This window comes from Suricata suricatta, chromosome 4 (genome assembly GCF_006229205.1).
Source record: "Suricata suricatta isolate VVHF042 chromosome 4, meerkat_22Aug2017_6uvM2_HiC, whole genome shotgun sequence".
Lineage (NCBI taxonomy): Eukaryota > Metazoa > Chordata > Mammalia > Carnivora > Herpestidae > Suricata > Suricata suricatta.
In genome coordinates this window covers 3,381,454-3,407,166 of record NC_043703.1, presented here as the reverse complement: position 1 = coordinate 3,407,166, position 25,713 = coordinate 3,381,454, and the positions used below count along the sequence as shown (strand labels likewise).

Genomic DNA, 25,713 nt, shown 5'->3' with positions numbered 1-25,713 from the left:
TCCAATCTTCACGTACATTCGGGTGTGAGGTACTGTATTCAAGAGGATATTCCAAAGTTTCACATTTCTGTCACTTGCCAATCCCAACGCCCACTTCTCTGGAAATTCTACTTTGCATCCTGTAAATAACATGGTAGAGAAAGGGATTGTAAATTTATCTCAGAAGTGAATTTACTTCCATTCCGTAAACGCTGCTGTTTCCCAGGAGAGTATTTTCTGTCGGCTCCTAGGATGTTATATACCCTCATGATTCAGTGTCGTACATGAGGTGACTCCCCAAGCCCCCATCTGTCTGCCTGTGGGCCCCACGTCTGCACACGTGCTATCAGGACCCCTCCTGGGCTGGTATCTTCAGGTTAGCAGATCCAGAAGCACACTGCATTCGGTTGCTTGGCCACCTCCCACACCCTTCCTCGCGCTCAACCCACTTCAAAAAAATAACACAGTACAACCCATGTTCCGTATTCGTCTCACTTTTCAACTCAAGGTAAAATCAGAAGTCCGGTTAGTTGCCCAATGCAAGCCCCCTGCCCCGCTCTCCCCTGCTCACTCTCGAATCCAGATCTTGGTCCAAATCCCGTCCTGCACCAGCGCCCTGGTTCCCGGCCGCGTGCTCTCTGCAGTCGTCCGCGGCCCCCGAGCTCCAGTTTGCCAGTAAAGGAATGAATGCGTAGTTTTACGTAGAAGTGTGTCCACGACCACTATTTCACATGGCTCTTTGTTTCCCTGGTAGCGCAGTTCACGGTTAAAAGTGCTTCTTATTCCGCGTGCGGGTGACAGACGGGCCTGTGGCCGTGACCGCTGGTCTCTTCAGCAGCAGCTCCCAAACCGGTGTCGAAAGTGTTTCTCCCTCCACGCTTACGTCTCCCTGGTAGAAGAAAGCCTGCTTTCCCTTTAAAAAGCCAGATCTTCCGGATCCTTCTAACACCCTTGCTCTTCATGAACCTGGTGGTTGAACAAGCACAACGCAGGGGAGGTCATCGGATTCCGTTGTATGTTTGGCTCCCGCGGCTGTTTAAACTTGTCCACGGAGAATCCTTTCCTCGGAACCAGATAAAAGCCCAGGCAGCTTGGGGGGTACTTCTGGCCCCTGTCCGGTCCTAGGACGCCCTTCAGTACTGACCCCATTCAGTAAGGAAGAACTTGTGCTCCTTGTTAGTCACTGTGCCCAGAAACTGGGCGGGAAGGCCAGGCCCCTCCTACCTCGGCCACGGCGAGGGTTTGCCCAGGGGCCGCGGGGGCTGCAGGGGCCCTGTCTTGTCGCGTTCCGTCCGCTGTGTGATCTCGGAACATCACCGTGCCTTTCAGGGTTCGGGGCCCGCTCTGCCCGGGTGCTCTCACGTGTCTCTGAAAGGCTCGGCCCCGGGGACCCGGGCACCTGGTGCGGCAGATCCCTTGGGCCCCTGCTCCCCCCATGGCTCCGCTTTCTGGTGTTCATTCACACAGGCTCTCTCCGCTGAGCTCCATGCCCCTCGACCAGGAGGTCACATGACTGGGGCTTGAGGACCACATGTCCTTTGTAGAGCATCGAAAATATAATATGTCCTGTGATCTCCACAATGGAGAGTGGACAAGACTCATCTTACGGAAGCAGGGGCTGGTCCTTTGCCCTCGTCACCTGCCCATTTCTCGTTTTGTGCTTCTCAGTGGGGTCCATCGCCCTAACCGGTGGGGCGATGTCAGCATCTAAGAGGGGTCCCCTGAAGCCTCTTCCCACTTGGCTGAGGGGGCAAGGGGAAGAGACTGTAAAAGCATTTATGGCCATATTTGCATGGTGCTAAAGTAATTACTATTGTGTATGAGAGCAAGAGATGGATAGAGGCAGACCCAGACATCGAGTCAGTTACACTAGATGCGGGATGACAGACAGATGACAGACAGACAGACAGACAGACAGATAGACAGACGACAGACACAGCAAGTGCACACGTACACACAAGTCAACTAGTGCTGTCAGAAGCTCATGCAGGCTAGCCATGCTCCAATCTGGGACACCCAGAAATGCCTGCATTGTCACTGAAAGTGGCTCCCTTAAAGAAACTTTAACTTTTAACACGTTCAACTATGTGGAGATGCAGATTTCCATCATAGAAATACATTGTTTAAGGCGCCCGGGGGGCTCAGTCGGTTGAGCATCTGACTTCGACTCAGGTCATGATCTCAAGGTGAGTTTGAGCCCCGCATCAGGCTCTGTGCTGACAGCTCAGAGCCTGGAGCTGCTTCGGATTCTGTGTCTCCCTCTCTCTCTGCCCTTCCACCACTTGTGCTCTGTCTCTGTCTCTCTCTAAACATGAAAAAAATTTTTAAAAAACACATTATTTGTGTGATAAGATAATTAAGTTTGGTGCATCCTTGGCTCACTGCCTTGCGCAGGAGCATGTGCCGGCTGCTGAAAACCGCCCTGTGCTAATGCCGCGTCACAGGCAGACTGTGGACAATGTCCTGGCCCGAAGAGTGAGGGTGCAGCGAACCTCTGAGCGAGGCCCTAACAGGCCCCCTGAGAATATTCCATGGTGGCGGGGCGCTGAGAGGCCTCCCTGCTCCTTCCTGACTCCCCCTGCGGTGAAGTGGGGGCTTGTCATGGTCCTGTGTCCAGCCCGCAGGGCGACCTCTGCGTGTTCAGTCCCTCCTTCCCCAGCTGCGTGTGCGCTGAGACCCAGGGTTCACTCACGGGCCTAGATGAGACCCCCTGGCGCCCACGGTCTTTCTAGAACGGCCAGTGCTTACCGCGTTGTCTGCTGCAGGACAGGAAGAGCCGTGCAGGGGGGAGGGGAAACTACCCCGAGTGGTCACAGAGCAGGAGCGGGTACACACGGTAGGTTCGGTAGGAAACGTGGAGGAGACAGACCAGGGACACGGGGCGAGCCAGAGCCCATGTCCCGGGGAAGAGACCACCTTCTCCGAGGCTGGAGAACAGGGGAGAGACGGCTCCGGGGGCAGGGCGGGGAGCATGGAACCAACCTGCTGGGGAGGAAAGTGTCTCCGGGGTCCTTCCCTCCCTCCTTCCGCCTGAGGCTCCTGCCGCAGCCTGGCTGGAGGGCAGACAAGGGCGGGCCCCCGGCCAGCAGACTGCGCAAGTCCACAGGACAGGGCGTCACCAGCGCAATGTGCGGCTGGTCCCTTTTTATTCTATTTTTTATTACTAAAGAGCGTGCATAGACAAGAATCGATCTGCTAGATGACAGACAGATTAATATTGGCTTCTCTGAGAAAAGCGATTTTTTACTATATCTTTACTTCATGATTTTTATTGGTTTCCCAATTTTATAAATACACGTGTGTTGTGTTTTATAAGGTGTTCGCAAAATATAGAAGATTGTGAAAAGACTTGCCCCTGGCTGTTTTCCTTGATTTTTTTTCCAAGTGTGGTCTTTGACCCTGACAATGTCCTCAGTGTGAAGAAGCCAGCATTTGGGAACCTGGCCTGTGAGGCACACCAGAGGCAGTTGAAAACGTAAGCAGATGATGCCCACGTTTGCCCATTTACTCTGTTCATGCACAGCCTACGCCCCCTTCCCTTAAAATAATCTTCTCTCTTGTGGGCTCTGCTGGTAAAATCACCAAACCTCAGTGTGAACTGGCCCCAGTGAACTTTAAATTGAATAAAGAAGGAACCGATTTTCAGAGAAGCTGCCGTGCCCACAGTAAAGGGTCACTGTGTCCCGTTAAGTGTGGTTTAGGTTGGCAGGTGCAAACCAGAGCAAGAACTCCTCACTATAACCCCGGGTGCATCTCCCCTCCCCCTGCGGCGCGCTCTCATGACCCTGATCTCCCCGCGCCGCCTGCACCGACTGGCTTTGTAGCGTCCCGCGACCATCAGGGCTGTTGAAAAGCACCGAATTCTCACACTACTGCCTCAGATAAAAATAATTGAAAATCCTTTCTCTACAGCTCACAGCTTTTACAAAAGGCTAACTCTCCTAAGGAAAAAAAAAAAGGTTGGCCCTGCATCTAATTATAGCGTCGTAGTCTTTTAAACTGATCACCATTTAAAATAGGCCACCATCTACGCCAATCATCCCTCTGCATCTAGGAGGCCCAGGAGCCACTCCCTGCAAACCCCACCCTGGGCCCCTTGCTCGCTGTTGGCACCACGTGAAGGAGATTCCCGGAGCAGCCTCGGTCACCGATTCCTGGACCCAGGATTCTGCCACTTGAAGGTGCACGAGAGTCAACTGGGGAGCGAGCTAGAAAAGCAGGTTCCTTATTTCCACTCCCATGAGTGACGGGTAAAGAGGCCCCGGGGGGGGGGGCGTCTAAAGCGTGTGGTGTGTGTTCAGCCCCCGAGAAAGTCCTTCTGTAGGGAATCTGCGAAGCAGGTTTGCAGAAACACCGGAGGTATGCATGCACGGGCGGCGCTCAGTGGAGCACGCATCCACAACCTGGCATTGCCTGCTGCTACGTGCCAAGCACCCCTGGGGGCATGTGCAGGTGTAAAGGGCACCCTGAGCCCGCCTCGGGGAGACCTCAGCTCCTTGCTCATCGACGGGGAGTCAGCCAACCGTCCCTGCTCTCCATTCAGACAGCTAAAGCCAGCGATGGCGGAGGGAGTTCTCTTGACGTTGGCCTCGAGTTCCTTGGTGATTCACCAAGAAGTGAGCATGAGAATCTCCAGCCAGGAAGAGAATGGACCCAGGAAGCGAGGTAGCGTGATTCACAGTCACGGCGAAAGCTTTATTCTTCCTTTTACATATATAGCTGCCATAATTTATCTTTTAATTGAGGGTAGTGCAGTGTGGGGGGTTACAGCAAGTACTTTCCCGAGAGCCGCACGCCGCCCCTGCTCCCCGGCTCCCCCCGCACCTCCCCCCTCCGCGGCCCCCACACCAGGGCACTTGCAGGAGCCTTGCTAACTGCTGAAACAGAAGCAAAACACGAAGTCTTCCGGAGTCGTTTCATTGAGCAGACTCATTCCAAAGGAGATCTTTGAATACGTGACAGCTTCCTTAAAGATTTGGATTGGGCTGTATGCATATAAATGTCTCTATTACACGCATGAGGGACGCTGCACTTAAAGCCCGAATCCTGTCTCCCAATCCTTAAGAGGAAAAAAAAAAATAAAGTCGGAGGTCCGGTTATGTAAAGACAGAGGGGAAAAAGGAAAAGAACATCTGAAAGCGTACACTGGCCTCTGTCTTCTGCTACTTTGATGCTTTTCACTTTTCACCCCCGAATAATGAACCAACAAGGCGAGGCAGGGCTGAGAGACGGCCGTCCATCCCACGTGACCTAGAACGGTCCCTGCCTCCCACCCGCCTCCTGCGGCTCCCACAGTGCCCGTCCTCAGTCCCTCCACCTTGGGGACACAGCTGAGGGCGGGCTGTGGTCTGTTCTTGTGACGTCACAGACTCACAAAGCCATGTGTGATTTCCAGGGTAGATCGGTTGTTTCTCTTCCATAGACATTTCTCTGTCCATTTGTCCAGGCGTTGAGGCCCCTTCCCTTTGGATTCTGGGAGCCAGGGGCATTTGTCCCACGAGAGTGCCCAGTTTCCGTGTGCCTGTTGCCCTCTGCCTCCCAGAGGCCAGCGCTGCGTCCCGGAGGCCCACAGGCCGAGGCGAAGATGGCTAGCCAGCAGCGTGTGCTCATGCCTCCAGGGAGTCTTGCTTTGTTTGGAAGCAGTTCCTTCATGAAGTGATACATGGATTCTGGCTGATGAAATTACTGCTACAGGACGGACAGCCCGCTGAGAAGATGATGTACAGGACTCCCCAGTTTTTCTCAGGTCAATATGGTAAAAAGTTCTGGAACAGATGTGAGAAGAAGGTACAGGAGATCATTAGAAGCAGGTATGGGGATGGTGACCAGGAAACCACAGATGCTGTGCAAGGCTAAGTGCTAACAACCTTTTTCATTTATCTTCAAAATCACCTTGAGAGAGCCAGACAGACAGACACGGAGAAGGACGCAGAGAGAGGTTGACGTTACCTTCTGTGTTCTGCAGACGAGAAGTCCGGAAGGCAGGCTGTCTTGACCTGTTTACCCTCCAGGCATCGTGACTCGTGGAGGCCGGAACGCAGTAGGTGTGCTGTCCCCGAAGTCTGTGGCTCTTCCCCCTGCAGCTCTCGGGGTGTTGGGCTTGACCCCCAGGCTGGGCATCAGCAGCCCGAGGAGCTGGAGAGTCTGCCGAGGGAGAGGCAGGATGGGCGTCAAGGGAGGTATTTGGCAGCAGAGTGGCAGGAAGAGAGGAGGGAGGTACAACGGAAATGTGTCACGTGTGGAAGCATCTTGCTGGGTGAGGTGGACGTCTTCTTGCAGATGGTGAATATTGATCAGGGATCTCACTGAGTGAGGTGAACATCTTCTTAGATGGTGAGTATTGATCAGGATCCAACATGAGTGATCATTGTTTTTCTGTTCCATCTTTTCTCGAAATTAACTTCACATTCTTGCGTTCATTTAGGATCAAAAGTAAATGTGTGTTGTTTTAGTCTTCATTATATATTTCTACCTTGTTTTCTGTAATTTTTTAAAGCAAAAACAAACACAACCTTCTAGTTACATTTAATAAAATATAGTTTCCTTTTAGGCCATGCAATTTGGAGGTGGGTAGGCGTAGTTCAGATATTAGTATTGCGGTGTCTCTGATTTTGTGTTATACCCCCACCTCCCTGCTGGATGGGGGGGGCAGAGGAGGCTTAGTGGGGGGCTGGGACTTTTGCCACCACCCAGAGGTCACCTGGCCACAGCTCCCCTCTACCAACCCCCTCTGGTGGAGCCCATGTAGGAAGCAGTGAGGGGCATGCCGGCCCCTTCCATCTGCTTACCCTGCAGCCAGGGAGAGAGGACGAGAGGCGCAGGAGACCAGAGCAAGCACCTCTCTCTGCCCCCCAGTGAGGAGAGGGCCCTCTTCTGTGTCAGAGGCGGTTGAATGGGGAGCCTGACTCCTCCCCCGTGGCAGCGACCAGGCTCTGCCTCCCTTCCCCTGCTCAGCGGCACGAGAGGAAGCCAGCTGAAACAGACTTTAAGCTGGAGACTTGGACACCCTGCTCCGGACCCGTGGCCGGACATCTCTCTAGGATCTTCGCAGGACAGAGAGCTCTGCAGCACAGCCAGCCAACAGGCGCCACTCGTTCACAGAACATTTAAGCCCATAAAAGCAGAATATGTATGCTTTTTAGGTTCCAGTGGTACATGTATCGAGAAAGACCACAGGCAGGGCCGTAAATCAAAACTAAAGAAGTTGAGAAAGAATAGAATTATATAGAGCGAGCTTACCTCCCACAATGGAACCAAACTAAAAACCAATACTAGAAAGAGGCCATGAGAATTTCCAAATACTTGGAAACTAAGCTATGTCCTTCTGTATAATCCGTGGGTCAAAAAGGAAGCCTCCAGGTAATTAAAAGAATGTGCTGAACTGAATGAAAATGAAAATATCAACAATGTGGAAACATCGCAGAGAGGAAAATTTATATCACTAAATGCACATGTGAGAAAAGAGGAACGTCTCAGTGATCTAAGCTCCTACCTCAAGAACCTACAAAAAGGAGAGCAAAGTATAACCAAAGCAAGCAAACGGAAGACAGTAACAAGATCAGAAGTCAGTGAAATTGAAAAAAGGAAAGGAAATCAATGAAATAAAGAGCTGGATGTTTGAAGATAACCAAAAAAAAAAATGACAAACCGGTAGAAAGAAGGACAAAGAAAACAGAGAAAAGACATAAGTTGCAATGTATCGGGAATAGAGCAGAGCCTGTCACCACAGACATCAGAAAGATCAGAAGGAACGTGACACCCAATTGTCACCAACAACTTAGATGAAACAGACCAATTCCTCAAACGACACAAACTACCTCTATTCACCCAATGCAATAGATCACTGAGTATCCCCGAGTATCCCCGTAACCATCAAGGAAATGAATTTGCAATTTAAATCTCCCCAAAAGGAAAGTTCTAGTCCGTGGTGGTTTCACTGGAGAATTCTACCAAATGTTTAAAAGAAAATTAACACTGACTTTACATAATCTTACCTAGGAAGTAGAAGAGACAGAATACTTCTCGATTCATTTTATGAAGCTAGTAGGGCCCAGTACCAAACCAGACAAGGACAGTACACACACACACACACACACACACACACACACACACACACACAGAGAAAACTGAAAATCAGTACCCCTCATGAGATGCAAAAAGACTTTCAGTATTAACAACTACAGTTTAACAATATGTACAAAGAATGATCCACCATGAATAATTTGTTTCTTTTTCTGGAGATGCAAAGCTGGTTTGATATTTGAAATCAATCAAGATAACAGACCCTATGAATAGGGTAAACAAGCAGAGTCACATGATCATATCAATTGGATGCAGAAAAGGCATTTGATAATTCAACATTCCTTCATGATAGAAACACTCAGAAAAATAGGGTTAGAGGACATAACCCCAATTTGATAAAGAATGTCTACGAAAATCCTACAGTTAACATAATATTTGATGGTGAAAGGCTGGATGTTTTGCTCGTAAGATCAGAAAGAAGGCAGGGAGTTCCCCACCGTTTTTAAACACCGTGCGGAAAGTTCTAGCGAGTGCAGTAAGGCAAGAAATGAAAGAAAAGGCAGAACATTGTCCCTCTTTATAGACAATTTGATTGTCTATGTGTAAAATCCCAAAATATCTACTACAAAAGGAGAAAAGCCTCACAGAACTAATAAGTGAGTTCAGCAAGGTCACAGGATACAACATAAACATAAAATAATGAATTATACTTTTATATTCTAATACAGAGCACTGAAATTAAAAATACAATAACATTTACAATCGCTCATAAAAATGAGAGGAAGTATAAATCTAATAAAGCATGTAGAGGATCTGTTTGCTGAAACCCACAAAACCCTGATGAAAGAAACCAGAGAGCTAAATAGAAGGAGGCGCGTCACGTTCGTGGGTTAGAGGACAGCAGGAGCAATAGTCTTGCTGACAATCAGCATAGTGATGCTCGTCCCCAAATTGCAACCCCGGTTTACTGCAGTGCCTATCAAAATCATAGCAAAAATTTGCCTAGATATAGAGATATCGATAGGCAATGTTATTCTAAAGTTTAAACAGAATGGCGACTAAATCGAATAGGTTAAACTATTTCTATAAAGAATAATTTGGAAGGAATTCATCCATTTAATTTTGTGTCTTATTATAAAGCTTCAGTAATCAGTGCAGAGGTGGGGGGGCGGGTCACACATGGATCAATGGACAGAGTAAAGAGCCCAGAAGCAGACTCATACCAATATGTTCAATTGATTTGGGGGAGGTAAGTGTGCATTGCCGATCTATGCACTAAGGTGAACGTCCCCCATTAATGTTGCATTCATGTCATTACCCTGGTTGGGATAGTTGTGCAGGACATCAGCACTGGGGGAACCGGGTGAAGGCTCTGCAGAATCTGTATTATTTCTTACAGCCGGATATGAATCGGCAATTATCTCAAAATTTAAAGCTTATTTCAGAAATATTTTAAGGTGATGGTAGCAGGTTATATATAAATTTCATAAATGGGGACAGTGGATATCATTTATTTAGATTTTCAGGTTGCCTTTGACAAGGCCAATACTAAACATCATTGGCTTGAAGAAATTGTCATGGTTAAGAGACCAAATTTGGAATTGGGTTGTTTTTTTATCTTTAAAATGAAAAAACAACTAAACCCTCACATATGTGTTTGTTGTGTGCGTATTTCTCGGCTCCATCCACTGGGGATGAGAAACATCGACCAGCCCATGAATAATGTGCTGCTAATCACCCCCAGGGTCCGGGAGGGGGTCTCTCATTCTGATATTCTCCTCAAGTATGCAAGGGCTTCCTGAGGAAGTATTTCATTCCAGATTTGGGACCAGGGGAAAAAAATATTGTTTAGAACCATGCATTAACCTTCCGCTACTGCCAATCTTATGTTACATGTTCTCAGTCATTTGCATTATTATATTGTGAGGGTAAAGAAATACGCCATCGTGGGCAGTGTCCAATACTTGTGTTGAGCTGTGAACTCCAATCTTGCCCATCTGATGGTCAACCATACCCACTGAGTAGGGTCAGACACTCTTAGACTTGGAACACCCTTCAGAATATTATTTTGTACATGAAGAAAGACTCAGAGAGCTGCATAATCACAGAATAATTATCACAAAATAAGCTCACCTACTTTAAGATTCGTTCTACAAAGTAGAAACTTGTACTAACCAGACTGCTCTCACAAGCATGTGTACTTGGATGTGTGTGCGAGGGAGGATTTGTTTTCCAGGAAACTTGACCAATTAAAGGCTCCCAACTGGAGGTTTTAAACTTTAGTTTTAATAGGAGGCCTTTAATTTTTTCTCCGTATATCCGTGTCCAGGTGTCATTCATGAGAATTTTTCAAAGCACATAATCTTGTGAAAATGAAAGACTTATATCAGCACAGTCTTTAATGAAATGGAGAGCACAGTGTTTTTCTATATTTGGTCATAATATAACAAAACCTTTTTTTGTTCATTTCACCAAATATTTATTAAATGGGCTTCATTCTGGATCATAGGGTAGTTCTTTTTTTAACTGAAACAAATGTTTGTAATATTTATTTTTGAGGGAGGAAGGGTCAGAGAGAGAGGGAGACACAGAATCTGAAGCAGGCTCCAGGCTCTGAGCTGTCAGCACAGAGCCCGACATGGGGCTCGAACCCAAGAACCATGAGATCCTGACCTGAGCATAATCAGCAGAGCCCCCAGGCGTCCTTAACTTTAACTTCTTGAGGCACCTCCATACTGTTCTCCAGAGTGGCTACGCCAGTTTGCATTCCCACCAACAGTGTAAAAGTGTTCCCCTATTCCGCCTCCTTGCCAACACCTGCTATTTCTTAAGTTGTTAACTTTAGCCTAGATTCTAACAGGTGTGAGGTGGTATCTTATCATAGTTTTGATTTGCATTTCCCTGATGGTCTGTGATGTCGAGCATCTTTTCATGGGTGTCTGGTGGCCATCTGGATGTGTTCTTTGGAAGAAAACGTCCATTTGTTTCTTCTGCCCATTTCTTAACTGGATTGTTTGTTTTTCAGATGTTGAGTTTGAGAAGTTCTTTATAGATTTTGGATACTGACCCCTTATCAGATATGTCATTTGTAAATATCTTCTCAGACCTTGCCATTTGCAACGACATGGATGGAGCTAGAGTGTATTATGCTAAGTGAAATAGATCAGTCAGAGAAAGACAAATGTCATATGATTTCCTCACATGTGGAGTTTAAGAAACAAAACAGATGAACATAAAGGAGGGAAGGAAACAAGGAGAGGGAGGACCATGAGAAACTATTAACCATAGAGAAGAAACTGAGGCTGGCTGGGCGGAGGTGGGCGGGGGATGGGCAAACGGGGGATGGGCGTTGAGGAGGGCACTGGCTGGTGTGAGCGCCGGGTGTTGTGTGTAAGTGTTGAGTCACTAAATTCTACTCCTGAAACCAATATTACACTGTATGTTAACGAACTAGAATTTAAATTAAAACTTGTACCAAAAACAAATAAATACATGTGCCCAACGGACACGGCGTTTTGCTAAGTGTTATGGGGAGGAGACAAAGTTGAACAGTCTGTAGTCACTACCCTCAAGGTACAACAAGAATTTTACTGCAGGATTTAGGAACAGCCAATACAAAACAAGACCATAACAGAGCAAAAACAGACAATGAATGTTGTTAGAGAAAATCAGGTCGGTGTGTGTGTGTGTGTGTGTGTGTGTGTGTGTGTGTGTGTGAGAGAGAGAGAGTGTGGTCTGTGTTTATGTGTTTAATTCAGAATAATTATGTTTTCTTCGTTTTTTAAAAGACATTGAATAATGTCTACATCCAACATGGGGCTTGAACACACAACCCAGAGATCAAGAGTCTCATGCTCTACTGACGTCACTACCCAGCCAGGTGCCCCATATTTTCTTGAAGTTAAAGACTTCGGATTAACTGTTATGCAAAACAATCATTGAATTTCTTAAACTTAAATCACGCCTTCTTCCCCAGGCATGGTGGAGTCCTCCTTCCTGGTTCAGTGAGTTTTCTGAGCAGGATAGGGTCCTCGGGAATAAAGGGGGGCTGCATGAATGGGAGGCACCGCCATGTTCTTTGAACTTGCAGTCAGAGGGCACTTGGAAAATTAGAGGCGGAGGGTGTCCGTGGCTTCGTGTGCAGAAAGAGGGCACCTGAATGAGCTTTGAACGTGTGTGTCACATGAACTTGAAGACCCGGCACGCCTCTGTAATGAATAACTGAAAACATCCTCTGAGTCAAATTATTCTTTAAAGGAAATTATTTTTGTGGCCACGTATAAACATTAGTAACTATGCCATTTTCTTTTATTACAGGTAACATATGAAATCATTGGAGCAATTGAAAAAAATAAAGACTCCCTTTCGCAGAATCTTCTGTTTGTCATGAAAAGTAAGTTTTCCCCCTATGGTTAAAATGCCACACATTCTTTATTTCTCTGTCTCTGAACATTGTCCTCCATAATATGCCACAAGCTACAGGATAATTGAAATATCTCTTACATTCTAAAGCCCAGAATAATAAAGAATGGATCTTGTCTCCCTGTACATTGACTACAATTTAATTTGGAGTCTAGTAGAAACCATAATTTAACAAGGCTTTTAGCGGATAGTAATATAAAATACCTTTACCACTCTAGCGGTATGAATATAAAAAAGCTCTTTTGTGAAGACTAATGAAGATGAATACAGCTTCCAAAATTATTTAGGCCACAGCAGGGGGAATTTCATTACTTCGGCTCACTCTGGAGCACACCTAAGGGTGGTATTTTACTCTTACGTACTTTCAGTTATAAAGAATGAGCGCCCACGGAGCGGAGAGAGGGTACAAATTTATATATACACACATACGTGCATGGATGCATGTATCAATGCAAATTTATAGGCTCCATCTACTTTGTGAGTCTTCCCACTTTATGCACATGTGTCTGTTTCTGATACAACATAGAAGTTACTATAAGACATTCATATATGATGCGTTGTTTGTATCGATATGTACACTTCTGCATCCTCCAGCAATTATTTTCTTGTTAGCAGTTCTACAGAACTTCTCATTTTCCTGACACCCTTTTCCGTGAATTAAAATGTATCATCTTTTGTGCTGTTACGTTGCTCTAAGTGAACGGGAGTCCTTGATCTTTCCTGGGGCAGGAAGCCTGTGACAACTAAGTCCTTGGGGAGATCGTTGGGTGCCTCTGCACTGGAAAGACATCCGTGGCACTGCTGGTTTGAGGCACATATTTACCTCAAATCAAGCAGAGCCGATGCGACATGTAGCTTTTCACGGGGAGTTACTCTGCTTCTCTCTCAGCACGTGCGCTTACCGAGCTCTCTTAGAACAGACCCTGGTGGGAAAAGCATGGAATTGGAATAGTATCACGTAGAAAGAACTGAAATGATCAAACTTTGATTATCATTGCAAATATATTCCTTCTCATTTTTCAGTTATTTCAAGTTCCATTTATAGCCGTGTAAATGACCTTTCAAGTCCTATATTTTTGGAAGATCTAATATATAGCATGTTTCTTGAAGTTGGTGCAATGCCTTCTTTATTCTTGTATTTCGGGCCATAGACTATATATTTTTTTAAAAATGTGGCGGTTAGTGATACTGTGATTCTGCTTCTCTTAACAGAGCCCCTATGTTTTAAAGTCATTCTTTTGTGCACACTTGCTAGTAAGTTCCATGAGAAAAGGAGTGAGCTTGTTTTATTCCAAATATTTTGAGCTGCAGGTGCATCAGAACCAGAGGACGACATTTACAGCCCCTTACTGTATGTTTGAACGGGAAATGGGGGATGTTTTCTCTAAAGGACCAGAGAATAAACACTTCAGGCTTTACAAGCCCGAGGGTCTCTGTTGCAACTACTCAACTCTGCTGTTAAAGTGAGAGAGTAGGTGTAGACGGTGCAATTGGACAGGTCTGTGTGCCGATAAAACTTTGTTTACAGAAAGAGGCCATGAGCCAGATTTGGCCCACGGGCCACGGTTGCTCACCTGCTATCATAAACAATAGATGCACGGTTATGAGAGCGTTTTATTAATCCGTGAAATGTTTTGAGGCCGTAAATAGCTGTTAAAAGCAAGCGCAATTTATAGATGTTATCGTTTTTTTTATTTTCGAGTACCTTGCAAGGTACTTTGTTTATAGTATCTAATTCAAACTTTATATTATCAAAAAGCTCCCAGGCGAGGAAGGGGGCGGGCCCGGTGTAGGATCTGAACACATGCACCTTTGTCTGTGAGATCCCTGGTCAAATGGAAAGAAGGTGGTGTGGAGACACAGCTCATGCAGAAAATGCAGCAAGTGCTCCTGTCTGGGCCTGAGAGGGGAAACAACTTGACTCAGAAAGAGGCAAGAGAGTCAAAATCAGACTATCGAGTCTGCTTATAAAAGTAAGAAAATTTAAGATTTGTCAATAATGTCAACAGCTGCTGAGTCTTTCGTCTCTGAGCGGCTCCCCAAACCTGCTCGTAAACTGCACGCCTAGGTTAGTGCCTCGGATTTACAGGCAGGAAGGCTCTCCGTGCAGAGTGTAGACCCCTGCGCGGGGTGGTTCCCAGTTCAACATCAACTGATTCTGTTGAAATGACTTCAAGTTTAAAATGACAGAATTAGTCCCGAGCACTCCCAAATGCCCTTTCCCAGATTGACATTCCTCATTTCAATTCCTTTCCTGTATCTTCTCCCTCCCTCCCACCCTGTCCTCCACTCCCTCCTCCCTTCCCTCGTGTGCAGGTGCGTGTGTTTGCATGTGTGTGCGTGTGTGTGCGTGCGTGTGCCTGTGTGTATGTGTGTGCGCATGCGTGTGTATTTTCTGACCCATTTGAGAGCAAGCCACAAGCATCTTTCTGCAGAAACACTTTGGGGCGCATCCTGAGGTCAAGGGCAGTGTCTTACAAAACACCAACGCCATCAGCGGACCGACCCTCGGCACAGTGCTGACGTCTAATCGCGCGTTTGTGTCTCTTTGCCACTTACCCCGCATGTCTGTCAAAATGACGTCCCCCCGGTACAGGGCCCGTCACTGCACGCAGTGCCATTTCTCTTCCATCTTCTCTAATCTGGGACATTTTCTCCGCTTTTCTTTTTCTCTTGTGACTAGCATTTAAAACCTAAAGGCCAGTTATTTTGAAGACTGCCCCTCAATCTGGGTTTATTCGCAGTTTCCTCACATGGGTGTCGGTGCGTCCCTGCTTGGTGGGAACCCCACAGAGATGCTAGAGGGTCACCAGCCCATCATGTTCGGGGAACTCAGTGGCACTGTGACACCCCACCGGTGACACGACCTTGTTGCGGGGCATCCTTCCGACTTCCGTAATTGAGAGCTGCTGTTTCACTCCTTAGTTGATAAGTATCTTGTGAGGGAAGTGAGGTGAGTAAACATCGTCTTCCATGCCGGCCTGTCCCCTGCTGGCTGGGGCGCAGGAGTGACCCTTGCCCAAATCAGCGATTTCTCTTGTGGTCGCACATTTGTGATTTTCTACCCGCCCCCCCATCTTCCCATCAACAATGACATTCAACCGTATGAACTCCGCTTTCTCATTCATTAACGAATTAGATTGCTGTCAGTGTGGACTCATGGATTCTTATTTTATTCAATGAATCACAGTCTATGACTATCTTTATTTTGATGCTAAAATTGCTCAGGACTCGGCCAGTGAGAACCCCGCCGAGCCAGCTTTTTCAGGTTCTCGTGGTCTTTTTTAGCTCTTTATATCCCAGCTTTCTGACATCTTCTGGGATCATTGTCCATGCGTCAAAATCAGCCATGTGCCGAGACTCGTGGGTTTATTTTAGAGAAGAATGGCGTTAAGAAACACTGAGGGCGGGGGGCTTGGCGAGCTCACTTCTACTGGATTGTCCTTGCTTCTGGGCCCCTTCAGAACTAGACAGTTAAACATGTATAGGTAACAGATAGGCCCGTGGCTCCTTATGAAAGATCTTGAGTTTATCCTGAGAGTTCTAATTTTCATCCCACACCACAGGGCTCCTTTTTGCCTTCCTGCATTCCGTAATTGCTTCTCCCTCCTCTGACGCTTCTTTCTCCCTGGTTCCCTGTTTGCCTGTGAATGTAGTGAACTTTCCTTTGTACGCACTGCTACTGAGCATGCAAGGCTGACCAAACAGAGTAATCTGGATGTGGAAAAGTTAGGAACACTGCTTTGCTACTGACCGTTGCTCACTAGCTGATGGGTAAGCATAATCCCAAAACAATATGCACAGCATTTCACACTTTAATCCTGTGTAATCCTCCAAGTGGGTATGTGATGGTCACTTTGTAGAAAAGGAAACTGAAGTGTGACGATTGTCTACACACAAGCATAGGGACCATGAGAAGCGTGCCTTCTGGACCCCTAACCGCGGCGTCCAGTTTTCACCGTGCTATTCCAATTGGAATTTGCATCACGTGACACGCAAAATATATTGGCGTTTTTACACATGTAACTTAATGTATCAGAGGAAGGGCATTTTTCCCCTGAGAGCTGTCACTGCCAAATGAGGCAGGGTCTCCCGTGTCTAAACATCCACCTGTAGGCGGGTTAGATCCTGGGAAATGTGCTTCTGGGGCTGGGGCGCTGCTGGCAGAAAGCACAGGTCTTCAGGACTTGGCCAAGCGCACTGAGGCCCGTAGACCCGAGCAGGTGAGATTCGGTCCCCATGGCTACGAGGCCAGCAGGTGCCACTCAGTTAGAGAGCCAAGGGCCAGGTGCTCAAGGAGACCCAGGACTATGACTCCTGGCCAACGGCAAGAGGAAGGTCAGAATTTATCAAGCGTTATGATGAACAGTGGGGTAAACAAAAGAGGGGCGCAGAGAGGGACAGCCCCTCAGTGACATCTTCACTTACGGCGTTGTTGTGGTCACGGCAGTAGAATGAGCGATGCGTCTAATGCTCATGTAAATCTGATTTCAGTGCCTCTCACGATGTACCTTTACTTGTCTCCCAGCCAGTGAGAACGCGCTGATCGGTCACCTGTTCCAGTCGAAACTGTCACAGACAGGATCCCTTGTATCTTCCTATCCGTCTTTTAAGTTCAAAGGACATAAATCCGCCCTGCTCAGTAAGAAAATGACGGCTTCTTCAGTTATTGGAGAAAACAGGAATTATCTAGAACTTAGTAAGGTAAGAGTTTTTATGATTCTTGTTTGGTTGTTTTGAAGTTTGCTCAGTACATTTACTTCTTTTTTTAAGAAAACGTAATGCTGAGAACTGATGGAAATAAATGGATGTTTTGATTTTTACAATGAAAGCGAGGCTGCTAGCCTGAAGCAGAAGCGACAGAGAGCGGAAACGGGATGGGAGAGGGCCAGTAGAGGGAAGATTCGGTAGCGAATAGAGCATTAGTGATTTTATTGGTTGTCTCTGCAACATCCTATTTTTGGCTCATCTCCGTGACTGTCCTTTTGATGAATGGGGGGTGACTGCAGGGACAGTAACCTTCCAGGGAATAAACTTAGCTACCTTATTCTGTTGACATGAATCACCTCAGAGCCTATAGGTCTCTAAACAATAAATTGTAGTTTCTCATACAGACCTTGTGTATTTCTCAGGTGCTGGAATATTGTAGATTTTGTAGGTTTCATACGTACTTTGGTATCTTCCTCATTTCCAGTGTAGTTACACTAACAACACACACGTGCAGTTACACTTATAGCATGAAAGTTCTGTTTGTAGAATAGAACTAAAAAATCAGCAGAGGGGTTTCAAATGGATGGGAGTAAGTAGGAAATGTGTTAACTTTAAGGGCTGGGGAGAGGCCCATTTGCTTTGCTTTCTCCCCCAAAAGTCCAGAGAGGAGAAATATCTTCGGGAAGGTGTCCAGGACAATCAGTTTTAGAAATTCAGTTATTGGAGCTTGTTGGAATTCATTTTAGCTTACCAATTAAAATAAAAGCATAATTAAAATCAGCTCTATTTTAGAAGATTGGCAAGATGTATATAGCATGTTAGAAATAAGTGTGTGTGCGTGTGTGTGTGTGTATGTGTGTGTGCGTGTGTGTGTGTGTTTAGCTAGTGGGCCTTACAATTAGAAATCTCAGATGTTGGCATTCCTGCCCTGTATGGTCACAGGAATTTGATCCCACTGCATACAAAATGGCATTTTTTACATGAAAAGACAAAGGGTTACCCTTTGTAAGGAAGATCTCTACTCCTGAGGATTTTGCTGAACCTTCTGGCCCCCTCTTCCTCAATCATTGCTGGAAATCGAGAGCAAGAAATCACCAGCCATCTCTAAACTGTAATTTTTAACCTTAATTATTAAACATTACCAGGCATAGATGCCATTAGTCTTTTCCCTAAAGGACTGCAAAAGGAAGATAATTCACAGCGGTTCCTGTACCCAGAGAGGGAAATTGAGTGTTCAATTTCAAGGGATGGAGATTTATTTATTACGATTATTCCTTAAGTGTTCACTCCTCACTTCCCTTCATCCTGCCCGCATCTCTCCACCGCCAGCCCCGTACCAGGCAGGACAAGGCTCTACCACTTCTTGACTGGGCATCACACTGGGCTCTGTGCTTGTAGAAAACTGGCTGATGTTGGACCAATTGCTGCATTTTACATCCCCCTCGTCAGCTACCGTGGGCCATCCCAGCTTGACAGTTCATGTCAATGGAAGCAAATGAGTTGCTGTCATGACAGAAGCAGCACCATATTGAGAAGAATCTTTCATCAGGTTCTTTTCTCCCATCAAGTCCTCTTTATTGTAACATAAATGATTTTGGATCAATAGATACGTTGGTCTAAGTCTGTGTGATTTTGTGAAATTCAAGAGTACATTAGTGGCCGGAATTGCCTTTTAACCCCTGGTGGAACTTAATTAATTACCTTCTGCCCTTTATTTCTTCACCCACTGGCTCCACTTCCACTAAGGTCTTTCATCTCCATTATCATTTAATCTTTGCTACCTATGATTTTTTTTCTTTCAAGAGCCGCATATAATTACTTATAGAAGAAAACACCACCTGTTGCCATTTTTCAGAGAGATAAGTTACTAACTCCTTTTAGTAGTTAAAAGAAAAAAGAGGAGGAATGGAAAGAAATAGATTGTGGTTAAACTTAAGGGAACCAACCAGAGATTGTAAGAACAGCAAATCTTTGTAACATGAGACAGTATCCTTTGCCTGGCTGCAAGCTGGTAAACACGCCTCGCGGGGTATGGCCAGGGCTCCTGAGCACGGGGACTGTGCTATCCCGCAAGGCTGGGTCAATGTTTATTCTCGAGATTAAAATAGATACAGGACAACTTATGTGTACTTGAATGGTGTTCTAATACATGTCGTGCCCATTTCCCCAATTTGTAGTATGGTCACAGAAAAACCCTTTGGTACTGATTTGTATGGTCTCAGTGAATTTGCATGGATGGGAGGGTAAATTTTTTTCTTGTAAATGGAATTAGGTAGAATACTACTAAAGACCGTCACTATGTTGTACACTTGAAACTAATGTCAACTATACTTCAGTTAAAAGTAAATCAATACATACTTCCGTAAATAAACCTGCTCACTCTTTCTTTCTTTTTATTTTTATTACAGTTATTAAAAAAGAAAGGAACTTCTACGTTTCTTCAAAGACTAGAACGGGGAGGTCCCGTCACAATTGCATCACAACTCAGGGTTAGTGGATTTTCTGGTTTTCCAAACTTTAGATTTAGGTTTTGTCCACTGTAGAGGGTTCTGTGTCATTGTTTCTGCATTTTTGACCCCTTGGGTGCCTTCGGAAAACAGTAAGCACTCACAGACGCACACACCATGGAGAATTCGTAATAAATAAAAGAGTTGTGAATTGACGATAAAGTCGTTGTATTTCCAGGCAGTGTCTTTTTCAAAGAATCAGTTGTGTTTTGCTTCTCTCCTTAGAAATCTCTAGCAGATCTTATCGGAAAACTTCAGATGCGCACGCCCCACTTTGTTCATTGCATCAAACCCAATAACTCAAGGCTGCCAGATACCTTTGATAATTTTTATGTGTCTGCTCAGCTACAATACATCGGAGTCCTGGACATGGTGAAGATGATCCGATATGGATACCCCGTTCGCCTTTCCTTCTTGGATTTCCTGTCAAGGTAAATGCTGCTCTTAAGACATTGGATCCATTGCTTAGTGCTGACGAGCCTGTAGCAAGGGTTTCTGTTTTGTTCTCTTCTTTGGTCATTGATTTTATCGTTTATGCGGTTGACTTTTTGAACAATGGGGGAGCAGGTTAGGAGTGCCTAGACCCGAGCACTTGGAGACCCATGCGTAACTTTTGATTTCTCCACAACTTAATGACTAACAGCCTACCGTTGGCCAGAAGCCTTACCGATAATAGAAACAGTGGATTAACACATATTTTATTAGTTATATGTATTATATACTATATTCTTACAAAAAAAGAAAAATCGTAACGAAGGGAAAACATATTTACATTCCTGTACCATATTTATCTAAAACAATCTGCATGTAGGTGGACCCACACTAGTCAAATGTGTCTTGTTCAAGGTTCAAGTATATTCTTCTAGCTTGAGTAAATAAATTACACCAGGGAACAGTGAAATATATGCTGACCAGGCTTCTGTAAAAGATATTAAACTTTGATACCTTGAAAGCATTTTCATGTTATCTTAAGGTACTAGATTTCCTTGATGTTAAATATTTCTAAAATTGTTGTGTATAAGGTTTACATAACAATTTTTATTTAAAAGAACATATATATGTGATTATATTCTCCTTTATGTCTATGAACAAACTATTTTTTAGATCAGGAGTTGGCAAGCTACACTCAGGAGCCAAATCTAGCCCACCACCTATTTTTGTTAATAAAGTTTTATTGGAACCCAGCCACTGGTGAAAATAATTACTATGTTTGCTTTTAGGCAGTTAAAAAATAATAGACGTAGAAAGAAAGAAAGAAAGAAAGAAAGAAAGAAAGAAAGAAAGAAAGAAAGAAAGAGAGAGAGAGAGAGAAAGAAAGAAAAAAAGAAAGAAAGAAAGAAGAAAGAAGGAAGGAAGGAAGGAAGGAAGGAAGGAAGGAAGGAAGGAAAGAAAGGAAGGAGGGAGGGAGAGAGAAAGAAAGAAGGAAAGAAAAAGAAAGAAGTGAAGGAGGGAAGGAGGGAGAGAAAGAGAGAGAGAAAAGAAAGAAAAAAGAAAAAAGAAAAAATTGTTAATCCTGTATAAAAGAAAGGTAAAATTTTTAAATGACATTGGTATAAAATATTATCAATATTACAAGAATAAAATCTAGCATTTATGTTTAAAACCAACTGTACAACTAGTATGGAAAATCTATTTGACAAAGCATTCATTTAAGAAACGCCATTTAACATTTTGTTGTCCAGAGGTTCCACTTGAACTTCATTGAAGCGTGAGGAGGCTGTTGACTAAAGCAAGAAGCTATTAGAATTGCCCTGTTCCCCCAGAGGAGGGCGGTGAGCATGGCTGTGTGTGTGTGTGTGTGTGTGTGTGTGTGCGTGCGTGTGTGTACTTTGTTATATAACAAAATGCTTGGAAAATACTCTTTATCTTTGTTCTTTGTATTCTTCCAAGTTCAGTTTGACATAGAGACTTGACCAGGACTTATCTCTATGAAAATAGTATCAAAGAATAGGAGACGGACATCTTTTGAAATGAAGTACAGCATTTCACGTGTCCCAGGACTTCTGGGTAGGAACTGTCTCTCATTCAGTGACAGCTCCTGTGCATTGTCAGTATTTAATCAGTGTTTTCAGAATGAACCTGGCACTGGAGACTAATTGCCACTCAATTTAAAGCCATATTTCTGTGTAACAGAGGCCACAGCCATACTTTGTTTAAAAGAGTAGTGGGGATGGGGAGACACCTGGGTGGCTCAGCTGATGGAACATCTGACTCTTAATTTTGGCCCAGGTCATGATCCCAGTGTCGTGCGATTGAGCCTTATGTATGTAGAGCCTGCTTGAGATTCTCTCTCCCTCTGCCCCTCTCTCCCAACTCTCAAATTAAAAAAAAATAATAATAATTTAACAAAGGGTAATGGGGACAGGAAATGATACTCTTTGGTAAAATCTTTGCATTTATTTCACCAGCCCCTTACTTTGAAGGAGATACGACTTCAGGGGTGTCTGGCTGGCTCAGTCGGTCGGGAGATGGAGCCCCGTGTCAGGCTCTACACAGACAGTGTTGAGCCTGCATAGGATTCTTTCTCTTCCTCCTCCTCTGCCCCTTCCCTGATGGCTCCTGTGTACATTCTCTCTCTCTCCGAGAAAAATAATGTTAAAAAGGTAGACATGCTATCTACTTATCCTTATACACAGTGGCATGTCAACAGAGATGGAATGATTAATTTATGTCAGTGGAAGTTGGCCACCATCTCCCTTAACCTAAGGATGCCACTCCGGATTCTTACCACAAAAAATACTGACCCAAAGAGAGACATGATCGGTTTCTACAGAACTTGAACAAAATGTCATTCATACACTGTCACATCAGGAAATAACATAATTTTTGTATTTGAATATAGTTGACACATAATGTTACATTACTTTCAGATGTACAATGGGGAGTCCCCTGCAATTTAATATTCATTTAGAAAGCTCATCAGAACTCTGACCCTCCCCCAGGCCGTCAAGCTTCATTATGGAAACAAAGCTTAGAGGTACCATTTAATAGGAAATTTTGCTTGCCCAAATCAGATAACAAAATGTAGTGTTCCCATGTAAAATATTTATTTTCTCTTATCTTAATTGTTAGAGAATAAAACCCTTCCAAAACAAATTACTTTGTTTAGTGTACATGGAGGAATATGCTTGCTGCAGAAATGTTGGACAGGGAGGAGAAAGGTGTTCTGTTTTGAAGCAAGCGTCTCCTTATTGGAAGAGCATTTATTATTTCTGAAATCTAAACGTGGATCACAGACATGCCTGTGGAATCTGTAGGTAGAGGTGATGGTATTGTAAATTTGCTTTGTGCTATTTTAGCTTTAATAACTGTCTATCATCCTGAGCCTCCCTAACTGAAGCTAGAGAAACGTATTAGACTCGAGGATCCAGTTTTTATTAAATGTAGAGACACATTCATTGAGTGTTTGCCTAATGGCGTCAGTAGCTTCCCAGCGGAATCATGAAGGTGAAAGTTCCCCTCTCCCATGGCAGGAGACTCTGCACATTTGGATAGATGGAGAACAAGGAGAGGAGCATCATACCTAATTGGATTTCCTATTGCTATGAACCACATGTGTCCCCTGAAAATGGAGAGATTGAAGCCCCAACTCCCACTGTGACTATTTGGAGATGGGACCTATGGGAGGTAATCAATGTTACATGAGGTCCTAAGGGTAGGGGCCTGATCTGATAGGATTAGTATCCTTGGAAGAATCATCAGAGAACATGCCCTCTGTCTGTGCTATATGCAGACACAGTAAGAAAGCAGCCATCTGCAAGCCAAGGGGAGACCGAGGTAGAAACTAGATTGGCTGACCCCTTGTTCTTGGACTTCCCAGACTCCAGAACTGTGAGAAAATATGCCTGCATTGTTTAGCTGCCAATCTGGGGCACTTTGTGATGGAAGTCAAGGCTGGCTGGGACTCCTGAGTTTGTAGGATGTCTGTATGGTGTCAATATGTAGCGAAGCTGGACAAGTCACATTGGGAAGTTTTTGGTGCATCATTCTTATAAAATACTCCTGGGTTAACAGCTTATGGGCACACAACCTCTGGTTTAAAAAATTCATTCTTTCTACCTTTTTATACATTTACTCAGCAGTATTGACTTGAAATTCAAGATGCATTCAGACATTCTTTCCTTCAGAAAATGGTTCATAAAATCCCAGATTGGTTTGCATCTCTTCTCTAAGCTTTGGGACGAGCTCACCGAATCCACTCACTATGCGCTCCCTGGAAGTAGCCCCTTATGTAACCAATCCAAACCCAGACCAGAGATCAGCAAGCTACAGTTCATGGGCCAGACCCTTCCCATATTTTCATGTGGCCTGAGAGCTCAATGTGTCTTTTACACTTTGAAATCATACCCACGGAATATCCTCAGTCTTGACTCTTGGCATACAAAAGCCTAAAACATTTACTCTCTGACCCGTTATAGACAATACTTGCATGCCCACACTGGGCCGTGGGCTTGAGGCACCCGTGTGACTGCATGCCTGGGCTCTAGCAGAGTGCCAGTCACCGTCCATGCTTCTGGAACCGACTCCGTGAAACTGAGCAGGAAAGATCTTGTGTGCTCTTCTATCTCAGGGACTGTCCCTAATGTCAGTCTGGTTCTCCAGTTTGTGAGACAGATGACATTACAAAGGGATAACTCAGCAATAGATTCTGTAGAAGATACAACCATGTCAGTGGCTTGCAACCACAAAGGTCTGTCTCTCACCTGCACTCCTCTGACTGTGATTTAGGCATAGCACAGCTGACCTCAGACCAGTTCTGACCAGCTCCTTTTCACGATGGGCCCCAGGAAGGGCAGAGACATAGGATATGCCCTTTATGTGTCAGAGGAGGAAGAGAAAAGGCTTAAGTGGCCATTACAACTTCTGTTGAGCGTGGCATTTCCTTCTTTACATTCCTTGGTTAAAGACAAGCCCTTGGCCAAAGCCAGCGTGAGTAGGGTGGAGAATTGTCCTACTCATAGGAAGCACTATGAAACACACAGGAAAGAGTGGGAATATGTACACTCTTTTTATTTAAAATTTTTTTAACATTTGTTTATTTTTGAGAGACAGGGAGAGACAGACTGTGAGCAGGGGAGGGTCAGAGAGAGAAGGAGACACAGAATTCGAGCAGGCTCCAGGCTCTGAGCCATCAGCACAGAGCCCCACACGGGGCTCGAACCCACAGACCATGAGATCATGACCTGAGCCGAAGCCTGACGCTCCACTGACTGACCCCCTGGCACCCGCCTGGGTGCACTTCTGGCTCAGTTTATCTGTTGCCATGTAGAGATCACCCCAAAGCCTCATGGGATAAAACAACAATTTGTGATTTCTCCTAGTTCTGTGGGTTAACTGGGCTCAGTTGGGCCGTTCTTGCTAGGGGTCTTTCTAGAAGCTACTGCCAGAGAGCAGAAGATTCTGGTGTTAGCTCGGCTGGATGTGCAAGACAGCTTCCTCGCTCCCATGTCTAGGGCCCCAGTGCTCCTCCAACAGAACCATCTGGACCTTTTAGGCAACAGCTCCCACTTCAAAGGGCGAGAAAGGCTGCTGGAAGCCCTGGAGCTAGGCCAGGATCCCTGCCCTTGCATTTTATTGGCCAAATAGTTGCAGACCAACCCAGATCTTCCCCCCTGGAAGAAGCCATTGATGGTAGCCAGGGCCACAACATGCCCATGCTTCTTTTTTTTTAATTATTTTATTTTATTTTATTTTTATTAATAGTTTATTGCCAAGTTGGTTTCCATATAACACCCAGTGCTCTTCCCCACAAGTGCCCCTCTCCATGCCCATCCCCCTTCCCCTTTTCCCCCTCCCCCTTCAGCCCTTAGTTCGTTTTCAGTATTCAATAGTCTCTCATGATTTGCATCCCTCTCTCTCCCCAACTCTCTCTCTCCCTTCCCCTCCCTATGGTCCCCTACCAGGTCTCTCCTGTTAGACCTATGAGTGCAAACATATGCTATCTGTCCTTCTCTGCCTGACTTATTTCACTTAGCATGACACCCTCAAGGTCCATACACTTTCCTACAAATGGCCAGATTTCATTCTTCCTCATTGCCATGTAGTACTCCATTGTATATATATATCACATCTT

At 45.2% G+C, this 25,713-nt stretch overlaps 1 protein-coding gene across 1 annotated transcript in view; it reads left to right on the top strand.

Annotated features, from left to right (window-relative positions):
- Positions 1-25,713, top strand: part of MYO16 (myosin XVI) — a 465,799-nt gene that overhangs the window by 308,156 nt on the left and 131,930 nt on the right. Inside the window, exons 24-27 of the mRNA XM_029938403.1 lie at positions 12,319-12,394; positions 16,952-17,127; positions 19,542-19,622; positions 19,866-20,071. Of these exons, the coding sequence (XP_029794263.1) occupies positions 12,319-12,394; positions 16,952-17,127; positions 19,542-19,622; positions 19,866-20,071 (539 nt within the window). The remainder of the gene's footprint in view (positions 1-12,318; positions 12,395-16,951; positions 17,128-19,541; positions 19,623-19,865; positions 20,072-25,713) is intronic.